An 11,781-nucleotide genomic window follows, 5' to 3' on the forward strand; every position below is an offset into this window, starting at 1 on the left:
AACCTCCGACAGAAATGTTTTTGACTCTAAGTTTGCCGATTTCTATTCCGCTATTTCCAGTAATGTTCAGAAGCTACATCAATACAAATTGAATTTGAAAGGTATCTATTACCTGGGTGCTGTTCAGCAATAAAGTGACAAGTTCTTTGAAGTAAAATTAGCAATAATGAATATTTTGAATGTTTGTTTCAGACAAAGCAACATCGTTAGTGAACAGCGTTAAAAGCAACCTATATTCCAAATTTAATGAGGAAAAAGCATTATTTTCGAAATTGAAAAAGCGCGAAAGCCCTAACCATCTAGTGTTTTTGCAACCAATTGCGGAAGACAAAAAGCCCACCACTGTATACACGTACGTCAAACATGAACCCGTTATTGTTGGTACAGTGTACGTTCCGGAATATCCCGTTCATCAAACCTATGAGACAATTCCGCCTACTTATGAAACTTCAACTAACACGTACGATACAACGATAATTCCATCATAAATTATTTTGATAAGTATAAATCAATTATTGACTCTCGAGGTTTTCATCTATATTTTTAAGTAGTATACGTTTGTACTATAGAAAATTTGTAAGAGAGAAACGTACAATATTATGTACTACAAGGAAAAATAAATATTTTTTATAATCCAGGTTTATTAATTTATTTATTAAATGAAGACTATTTACGATTTTCTTTTCCTTTTCCAATCAGTTCTGGTAAAATATGAAAATGAATCTGCGCCTAGTTATTTTATATGTTGAATGTAAAATCAATTTTGAACATATTTTTTTAGTTTGCATCATTTAGATGTATATGGTCACTTTTTACGGATAGTTTTAATTTAGCATATTTTTTTTTTCATTTTCATTCACAAATTTATTTCGTTATTATTATATAGTGCGTAAATAGCATAATTTTTTTATTTTCACAACTATGTCATGAGTAACCAGTATAGACAACACACACACTATGATCATATGTCGTGAAGATGTGAAGGTCAAAGTGATTACCAAGTCGAGACTTTGAAATTTGTTGATATTAGTCCATGACGAAATGTTTTCAGATAAGACAATGCTTTGACCATTAGTACATCGATACTTCTATATAATATTAATAGCAAAACTCAATGTTTGGAACTATTTAAATAAATGCAACATGATATATCCTAGAACAAATTTATTTAAAAACGGGTTTCAATTTACATTTAAAGATTCCAACGATTTTGGCAACAAACTTAAAGCACTGCAGAAATTCGTTTTTCTTCTGGAATAATGTCAAATGAATTTATTCTTTGACAAACTGTAGTTGTAATGTAGAAAAACGGAGTTGAGACTTTTTCTTTTGTAACTAGCACCAATCGTGAAGTGAGATGAATAAACGCATGATTCATTGTTGCGATCCACTGTGTTGCAGTGAATTTCATTTCATAAATGGATTTTTACAAGTATCTTCTAATAAGATGATACAGTGATGCTGATAACCTCTTGACGCCACGGATGCTTACTGTTGCGTATATATAAAAGACACTGTACTCTTGCGTCTCAGTAGACGAATCTCAAAGTTTTTGTGAAAAACATGGCAAGCAAATTGGTGAGTCTTTCAAGTGTAAGGTATTATTTTTAAATTGCAGGCATAGTTAAGTTTATAACAATATTTAAACTAAAATATCTCATGCTTTAATTAAAAATCATAAGGTATACATATATAGAGAGAGCTAAATTTATATAGATAAATTCAATATTGATTATATTGTTTTACTTTACTAGAAACTATATTATATTCAGTTTTATCTATCTAAAAAAATTTGTATTTAATTAACGAACGTAAGATATGTACGTATTAAATAGTGATTCTAACTATTTTCTATAAGTTATTTTAGTTTTTACTAATTTTACTCACATAATATAATTAAAAAGTGATGTGAACATCGTATGACACTAGTGCTATCAGTTATTGATACCGCACGATAATCATTGAGTTAATGTATCGATTACAATTATTTTTCGATTCATGATTCATTTTCGATGTTAGCTGATATCGGCTTAAAAATTTACGATAGCATGGTATAAAAAATACAGGTATCACTAGAAATAACAAGTCTCTATCGATAACAAGCGCATTAATATCATAGTCACTGCTGACTAACTTGAAGCCAAACTTTGTTTGACAGTTCTTGTGTAAATATCTTCACACATTATAATTATCGTGCAATTATAATATATATTGCATGATAGGGCATCAGTACAAGAAATAACCAAATTTGTTTTTCGTTCTGTTCGACTACAGGTAGTGTTGGCTCTTACAGCCGTAATTGCTACAACAATGGCTCAATACGGAGGGAATGAAGGAGGTTTTGGAGGAGGTTATCCTGTGGGTGGCCATGGATCACACGGTGGTGGACAAGGTGGATTTGGAGGAGGTGTTCCCGTAGGAGGACACGGACATGGTGGTAGTGAACATGGCGGATTTGGAGGCGGTATCCCCGTGGGAGGTCACAGACAAGGTGGTGACCAACACGGTGGATTTGGAGGAGGTGTTCCCGTAGGAGGACACGGACATGGTGGTAGTGAACATGGTGGATTCGGAGGCGGTATCCCTGTGGGAGGCCACGGACAAGGTAGTGGTCAACACGGTGGCTTTGGAGGAGGTGTTCCTGTAGGAGGACATGGACATAGCCACGGAGGTTTTGGCGGTGGCCATGGTGGATACGGAGGACATGGAGGACATGGAGGACATGGAGGATTCAACTAACTATGTAATAGATTATGCAGATCAAAAACCAAGTGTTGTTAATAGTGATATGATGACAATTGTTTTCTCAATTTCAACATCAATGAATAGAGGAGTGCCATAAAAAAGCATTCTTGTTATAAATTACAACAACTTTTATACTTCTTAATCGGATTTGCAAATTTTTTATAGAAGTTAACTCGTAAAGAATTCACTTTTATTTTACAATAAAACTCAATTTTATAAAAATATCAATTTTTTACTATATAAAAATTCGTTAAAAAATAATTTTATGCGTAAAATCATAAAGAAAATATTTTAATTGTAACAACAAAATTGTAATAATTGCATTAATTACATTTTTTCGGATCAATCAAGCTTACTCTTATAAATTTATTGTTCTGAAGCATAAGCGTCAATATTTATCTGTAAAATAAGAAAACTATATAGATTAAGTAAATTAATTCTGAATAGTAGAGTTATTTTGAATTAAATATTACACAATTGAAGCAGAATCGGTCCTGAAAATCTACATAATATTTTCTAACTGAAAGTTTTTTTTAGTTAAATGTTGAAGCACAAATGGTACTTATCTCTACAACACAAGTTAATCGTGATAAACACTAAAAGATATAATAAAATATGTTATCTATCCAGTGAAACATTTCGTTACGCAAAGTAAAATATATATAAAACACATTAAGATATTGCACATTTAATGTAAATAGTTGTAATTATTTCGAGAAATCGTTAATAAAGTCTGGTCATTATGGCTTGGTATTACGATATCTCAATTTTATATATTTTTCAAAAAGTGTACTCATCAGATTTCGTATCTTGATTTACAAGTCATATCATTTTTAATACACAATTGTATTGCAAGTATAGAAAAGTATTACAACGATTGACAACAAAAAGACAGGCGTACTTTTACAATTCGCAGTAACACCCATCACCAAGGTGTATAGAAACTTCTATGTCATACAGCCATGTGAGCATGGTTTTGTTATGCAGGCGCTACTCGATGAAAGTATCGTCGAGTAAATTACCTTAATGATGAAAATATTATCATTAAGGTAAAAGAAATTAACAAACATTAAGCATATATGAAAACAAAATGAGATTTGTTTTCAATCCTATCTTTGCATCTTTGTATCTTTGATTTGTTAATCAAATTACGCAAGAATATGTATTTTAACCGTCATCTCATATTGTCCCGTAGGTATGAAAAATCGGATGAAATTGAAAATTTCTTTTGCAAATCGACCAAAATATAAAATGTAAGTATGTTATAAATTTTTACTTTACTTTGATACAGGCTACGGTTATTGAGGAGTTCATATCCCAGTCTTTGTAATTTTGCAGCTGATTGCATAATATTGGTTTTTCAAAGTGATTAAATAAATACGTGTTAAGCAATATTCAGTAAACGTAGTCGCATTTGAAATTCCTTTTTTAATCATTCAAAAATATTCAGTGGTTTCCAACTGACAGTATTTTGAAATTCTAATGTATTGAATCAGAGCAAATTGCTTTTTTCATTTTACATCGAAACACAAATGGGTTTCGTTATCTTTTTATGAGTATAATTGTTATTCGCGTCTAAAGTCAGGATCCAACGTTTAACTGTAAATATTTAGCAACTATATTTCCCTGTCACAATTATCATTGCGCAATCACTATATTGTTTTCAGTTTCCGCGTGAATCAGCGTCATTACATACGATATTATTTTTAATTGATCGATTTTCAGAATGATTTTAATGCCACGGGAAAATGTATAAATAAAGTTTTGCGCGGACATACGAAGAATGCGTATGAATAAAATACCATAAATAACTAAGGTCGCCGTGAAAATACGATCTTTCACACAGTTAACAATGCGACGTGTTCGCATATTATATTAGCATCGCATTAGTTATTCGGCGAGTTGGAGGAATGACCAAAGCACGATCGGCACAAAGTCTACCAGTGCCAATAAAACATCGCAGTAATAGCGACGTGTTGAGTCTCTTGCTAGTGAAGAACTTGGTTGTACGTTATTTGAGATTTTTTTAACCGGAAAAGTAATTTATAAGAAGAGTGTTTGTGGAAAACTTTGTACTTGACATTCTATGAAGTATAATAGATGGTACTTTTAATCAGCGAACGTCACTGGTGTCTTTTTTGCTGACGATAAAACCACGGATTGTTTGATATACAAGAATCCGGATTCTGAAAGAAATAATACGATCAGCGCGCTGTGGCACTCATTATTGATCATTATTAAGCAACTAGTGTATATAAAGTTTTAATCTTAGCTCGCCGAGATCATATCGCAGTAGAAAAATCCAAGATTTTGCACTGTTGAAAATGGTGACGAAACTATTCGCGGCAAGCACTGCTATCATTTTACTCGGAATTACAACTGAAGCCACCGCTCAATTTCGATATGGATATGGTCACGGATATAACCACCACTCTCACCCTTATTATCCACAGCAGAGACCAAGCTATGGTAGCTTCAATGGATATCCGCAACAAAATACATATGAACAACAATTGCCTCCTGGTGTCTCGGTACAGGAAGCCGAGTGGGTGTGCAAAAATCCTAAAACGGGCGACATGGTTAGTGAATTAATATTTTTTTTCTTTGACGAATTTCTTTTAGTCTCTCTAAATATAGATACTTATAATGTTCCATTCGGACTTATGTACATTATAGACATCACTCAAAATTCATGAGTTATACAATGATTACCTCATCGAAACTTTGACCTTATAAACTACACATTGATTCTTTCAATTTCAAAGAATCGATTTTAAAGTGTCATTTACATATCATTGTATAATGTTTCGTCATAAATATCCACGAACCAAGGAATCGCGCCAATAAAATCGTGTTATTATCAATTTCGTGTAATATAGTCGTTGGAATCATTCTGTACAATTTTATTAATTTTTCGTGTTTATATAATAATGTCATTTATAGTGAAATGAAATTCCAGTTGACTTTGTGCCATAATTTTATAAAACGTCAGTAATTATTAAAATTATTTTTTTACACAACTATACTTAGTGTTTATTGCGAATATTGTTTATCCTAATTTATATTTCAGTTAATCATCAGCTCAGAGGATCTGCCATCAATAGGTACTGGAAATATTGGCCAACCACAGCAGCCTAATAACCCTCAACCAAACTTTCCTCAGATAAACACGCAACCGACTTTCTCTCAACCTCCGCCAAGTAATCCAACTCTTAATCCACCGACACAAACTACAGGTATGAGATAACACACACATATCACTATAAGTTAAACACATAAATAGAATTAAAAAGTGTTTAAATTTTTGTATTTTCAAAGTCGTCTTTTATTTAATTAACATAATAATGATGAAGCAATCTTTTTTTAGGTACACCTAATACCAATGGTGAAGGTGTTATCAACATTAGATCTTTTGATTAGAATTTCATGAATGTGATTGAGCAATATTATATCGGACTAATGATTTCAAAAGTTTAAGGTGTTATTAATAAGTGGTTTGTCATACTATTTATATATAACGTAATATGTAATATATTTATATATACCTTGATAAAATGTAATAAAACTAAAAAAGAACTTTGTTGCCTAATTTATTATTTTACAGCGAATTGAATTTCATTTGATTTATTTGATAAAATTACTAATTATTGAAAATTTCTTCCGAGCAGATAATTGTTACGGTGGTACACATTTTTTCAGTATTAATAATACTTTTTGTTCTATCTAAAAGTAGCAATACCTGAATTTATTTGATAGTTTTAAGTTTTTCTTAAAAAATAATAAGCCGTTTTAATAAATTATAAAACTAACAAGAAATTAAATAGAGTCAACATTTATATCACTTAACATTTTTAAAGTGAATAGTTAAAATCTTCGGTAAGTAGTTAATATTTATTGTAATATATACAAACAATATAGAAACTTCATAAGAAATGTCACCAGTTTTCGATTACAATTGGCTAGTTTATGGCACAAATAGACGGGTTGTGGCCAAGAATATAGCGCAAAACAAATTCTGAAGAAATTCTTTTACAGCGAATTCGAAATTTGGGAAATTGCCTTTTTGTTAAACATTGTTATATAGCCCTTAAAGTCAGTTTCATGGGGGCATCGGTAAGACAAATATGGTTTCGTATGTACACTTAAGGACGTTCACTTGTTCAGCGGTAGTCAAAGATGACTCCGCGCAACGACAAAAAAATTTCATTAGTTCAACTCGCTCGCATTTTCATAGTGACTGATGAATTAAAGCGAAAAAATAAGTAATTTTGATTATTTATAAAAAATTATAATTTCGAAAGTTATGAAATGAACAATTCGAGACGTCAAGAATTTGTTACAAATTTTCAAAAATTAAATTTTTTTTTAATAAATTTTTAAATCAAGTTAGCACAATGCAATACTTACGAAATATAAGAAGTGTACCCTCGAATCATTTGAGTCATCAATGTTATCATCCAAAAATACACTACAACAATATTATACTTTTCAAAAGACCTATCCACCATATAATAGAAATTCTCACCAGTATTACCTAAATAAATAGAAAACAAACCAACGACAACATGCACAGGCTACCGTGACAGAAGCCGAATAAGTTTGTAAGAATTCAAAAACTAATTTATTATTTCTTGTTTGTAACTAATCCAAAAATTAATGATATAGTTATAGTGAGCCATCGTCCAACAGATGAATCTTTTTATTACAGATGTAAAATATTTTGATTCGTCTCTCAACCTGAAAGCCAGTTTTAACAACTTAAATTAACTACTATTTAAAAACAACCAAACACTGATACCAGATTTACTCTAATAATATTGTCAATAAAGCGTTTGTTAATCTGTACGAATAATTTTTACGTATCAGAGGTATAAATATTATTGAAGTAAACGTAAATTTGAAATTGAATTCTTTTATTTTTAACTCTGATAACAAATTTTAATAGTACAAATGTAAAAATCATTCAAATTATTTCAAAATTCTACAAATTATTAGTATATTAAAGAAATTTCATTAGTAATAGCATTCACAGCAAATCTCCAAATGTATGTTCGTTAAGTACAACTTACTTTACTGTAGATGTTGAATGATGTTACTAATATTATTTAGACCGCATTATTTATAATTTAAGTCAAATGTAAGTGAATTAAGTATGAAAATATTTTCAAATGGGCGACTTGAGCAATTTAAATATATACTTTCAAAAAAATACTAAATGAAAAAAATGCGTAATTAAAGCAAGCTTATATTATTTTATTCTGAAACTTGTAAATTAAAAACCACACTATAAAAAAATATTCAAATAGTACATTTTTTTAGTAAATGTTGAAACTTGAAAATTTTTTATAAGACCAATTTCAAACCTAAGGATATAAAAATTTGTTTCAGATGATTATTGCCACAGATAGCATTGGTTCAAAAAGTAATAGTCCTGTCCATTTGCATAAAGTAGATTCACCAAACAACCAAGCCCACTATATTCAACCTCAGATAACGTTTGGTAAGCCATCAATTTCAGAATTAAACCCGACTTATACTACAACAGAAAAGAGTCCAATTTGGCAAGGTGGCAACTATTACCAACCGCAACAATCTCAAGTTAATCCAACAACAGAAATTTATACAACAATTAAGAAAGAACAAGGCCCAGTATGGCCAAGTGGAAATATTGCGACTACGAAGAAATCAGTTTATAAAACTACTCCACAACCTGTTAAACCAATCTGGTCTAGTAATGACGGGACTGAAAATAATAACAATGGAAAGAAGGGATTCACGGTCGAGGATGAACCCACGACAGAGTTACCATTCTATATTAATCCATTCCTCATTCCGACTACTCAGAAACCACAAACAAGTAAGTAAAGCTTGTTGATGCAATGACATATTTATTAATGCTTTTCATTAACTTCTATTTTTTAATATTATATGTATTATTAGTAAATGATATAGCAATATTTTTATATAGACGTTGTAATTGCGTTGTAAAATCAGTCATTTCGTTTTCCATAATTGAAAAATCATACGGAGAGAACAAAGTAAGTTAAGATGGAGAAAACATTAGAAAATCGAATATAAATCGTAAATTATCGTTTGGCTGTTATTGAACATTCAACAAACTACCGAAACTATATGATATTATTTAAACAATTTTAGTAATCACTATTACTATAGCTTAACTAATAGTACAATTACTGTTATATTATTGGTTTTTAGATTAAAATCTTTAACACTATGTAGTACATTTCGATACATAATATTTAGCTTCGTGTGCGAATGTTTGCGCCCGAGCGAATCGAGGGTGAAAAGGCCATACCAGGCTGAAATCACTTTCTCGCATATGTATTTAACTTTATTTGTCGATACGACACGTGTGAGACGAGATTTTATGCATGCTCGATTTCTCGAACGCGCGTAAAGTCGAGACCTCACACATGGAGTGTTGCAAATTATATAACAGATATACATGTAAGCAATTTCATTAGCAAATGCTTTGTTTCGAGTAAGTTATGTTGAATTTTTACATTTCATTCACGCTCTTGCTCATAAAAATTTATTAATCTATAGATAGTATATATGAAAACTTAAAAACTTAGGCTCATCGTTAGCATGCTCGTGACACTCTTTCTCGTCAATAAAAATTTTTAAATCAATAAAAAAATCATGTTTTTTATAAAAAAGAAAAAATCTTTAGTGTTAATCTAAATTCAAATTCAGATATTACGTGGGCTATAGACCCAAGTATTTGGAAGCTATAATATACTCCGCAATATTAAAATTGTAAGACTAAGAGCAAGTAAGTAAGCAGTTTGAACATTCTAAAAAATCGCAAGTTACGCAACTATGAACCTTTGCGTCAGCTTTGAATAAGTCTTGTCCATCAAGACTTCTCAATATTTATTGTATACGTATTATCTTACATGTCAGTAATATTCAAATATTACAAGTTTACCAACTCTCTCATAAGAATATTTTTTTGTTTTTGTTGAATTTATCAAGAATTGCTTACATTATAAATTAAACGTTGAAAATATTTTTCTCAGAACTCAGTACTGAGAAGGTACTTTTCAATATTATCTATTATATTTCGAGATTCTCACTGAAATAATCTCTATTATTCTTTTGTTTCAGCAACGACTTCTACTAATTCTGATGACGATGGTGAAGAAATCGAAATTGTCTTCGGATAAAGTAATCAAACATTGTTAGCACTGCTATTCTAAAATGTGAATGAACATTAATTAATATAATTGTAAGAAAAAGAAATCAATTAAACATTAAAAGATTCTTTTAGAACTTGTATAAAAAAACAACAAATTACAAAACAATAAGGGTGAATAACAATGAAGCAAACCGGACCTTGGTGGTTTAGCTGTGACAAACAATTCTGATGTTTTAGTATCTTGTTAAATATAGTAAACCAATTATCTTCCATAAATTGATAACCAATACTATACATTATTCTTTTACTTTTATATAAGCTAGATGTTTAACGTGTTTTTTCTATAACATTTTAGCTAATATTCAAGTTTGTTCATCGCGTAATGATGAGTATATCTAATTGTGTATGTTTCGCAGAGAGATATATCCTTTATTTAGTGATTTTCTTATCTTCATAATTTTATAATTAAATTTTTATACGAGTACCAAGATTCTACCCAAGCATTCAGGTAAAATAATTTATCTACTAACGTTTTTAAGAGCAAATTTCAATTTTCAAAGAATTCTTAATATTATTGCACTTGAATATCATATAACAGTTAAGTTAATTAAGTTAAAGTAAAAATTCATTACAGTAACAGAAATATTCAGAAATATAAAGTTAAGTGGAAAGTTGAAATGAGAAATTAGAATCTGTGATTCGATATTTAAACCAAATACTGTAATTAAAGAAATACAAAGAAAGCTTAATATGTCACTGTTTATTAACTTAAGTAAGAGTCTAAATTATCTACGTAATTTTTCATAAAACTGAATTTCTGAAATAAAAATAGCAGTGAAAAAGGAGATGAAAGGTAGGTTTCAAAAGCAAATATGAACCGAGGAAAATAACTATATCATCCGAGACTCGATTAACTTGTTTACAATAATAGAAAAGCTTTTTGTAAAGTCACAATGTAAAATAAAATTGATATAAAATAAAATTGATATATTTCATAAAATCATTCTTGCCGAATTCACCGAATAAACAGCCGAGTAAAAGTCTACCTACATTTATTATAAAGTAATTATTACATGCTGTATATGATACATAATAATAACAATTGTATAATTAAAAATACATCTTGTTTTATTGCATATCTCTGAAGTACTCTGAAGTACAATTACATTAATTAATAATCATATAATAGTCAATTATTCAAAGCATCCTCATTTCATTCGAGGTTTAGTTTTGTATAGAAAGCAACATCACAATTTTTACATCGATCTGTACTCGATTTAAATCAATGTTGAAAATGTAGAACAACTGCGTGTACAACCAACAGATTGTTTACGTATGTTATGATAGACAAGATAAAATATCTACGTGACTTCCAAAAACGGAATATTTTATGGAAACAACAATATAAAGATAGTATCTTACCGTACTAATGGAGAATTCTATAATTATTTATTTGTGACACGCGATTTCGCAATTACAAAAGGGAATAAAGAGCAGCCAAGTAATCTTTACGCCTCTCGGTTGAACTACAAGTAATAGTCAAGTTCCTCTTGTCTGCGTAAAATCGCGAATTCGTGAATATTATAAAAAAAGAAATTTTCAAACAATCAGAAAATCTATGAGAAAATCTCTCATTTCTAAAATAAAATTCTATATAAAATTTTTTAATTAGCCGGACGGACTTCCGTCAAAATTGGTTTACCTATCAAAGATAAATCTCCCACTTAGATTACAAATCATTATTCTTAAAGTATAGTTTCTTTATGAAAAAATTCATGATCCAAAGATGATTTCGAGATAGTTATTTATTTTTTATTTTACGATAGAACAAATAAAACCGACATCCTTGAAAGCATTGTTAGATTTTTAATATT

General features: G+C 29.9%; 2 protein-coding genes across 4 annotated transcripts; both read left to right on the top strand.

Moving 5' to 3' along the window:
• Positions 1 to 1,471: 1,471 nt before the first annotated feature.
• On the top strand, positions 1,472 to 11,009 carry LOC131663690 (uncharacterized). Of its 3 annotated transcripts, none has more exons than XM_058934229.1 (4): positions 1,472 to 1,578; positions 2,275 to 5,324; positions 8,134 to 8,602; positions 9,877 to 11,009. In XM_058934229.1, exons 2-4 carry the CDS (start codon positions 5,070 to 5,072, stop codon positions 9,933 to 9,935), a joined length of 783 nt encoding a protein of 260 aa, XP_058790212.1. In that variant the 5' UTR covers positions 1,472 to 1,578; positions 2,275 to 5,069; the 3' UTR covers positions 9,936 to 11,009. The 3 variants fall into 3 exon arrangements, with proteins under 3 accessions (XP_058790212.1, XP_058790214.1, XP_058790213.1); XM_058934231.1 differs by having other exon boundaries at positions 1,545 to 1,593; XM_058934230.1 differs by lacking the exon at positions 1,472 to 1,578 and adding an exon at positions 2,095 to 2,165.
• LOC131663791 (uncharacterized) lies at positions 1,564 to 2,739 on the top strand. Its single transcript, XM_058934428.1, has 2 exons — positions 1,564 to 1,578; positions 2,275 to 2,739. The coding sequence occupies exons 1-2, from the start codon at positions 1,564 to 1,566 to the stop codon at positions 2,737 to 2,739; spliced, it is 480 nt and encodes a 159-aa protein (XP_058790411.1).
• Positions 11,010 to 11,781: the final 772 nt, after the last annotated feature.

Source organism: Phymastichus coffea, unplaced genomic scaffold (assembly GCF_024137745.1).
Source record: "Phymastichus coffea isolate CEN01 unplaced genomic scaffold, Cenicafe_Pcof_1.1 PCOF00038, whole genome shotgun sequence".
NCBI classification, from domain to species: Eukaryota; Metazoa; Arthropoda; class Insecta; order Hymenoptera; family Eulophidae; genus Phymastichus; species Phymastichus coffea.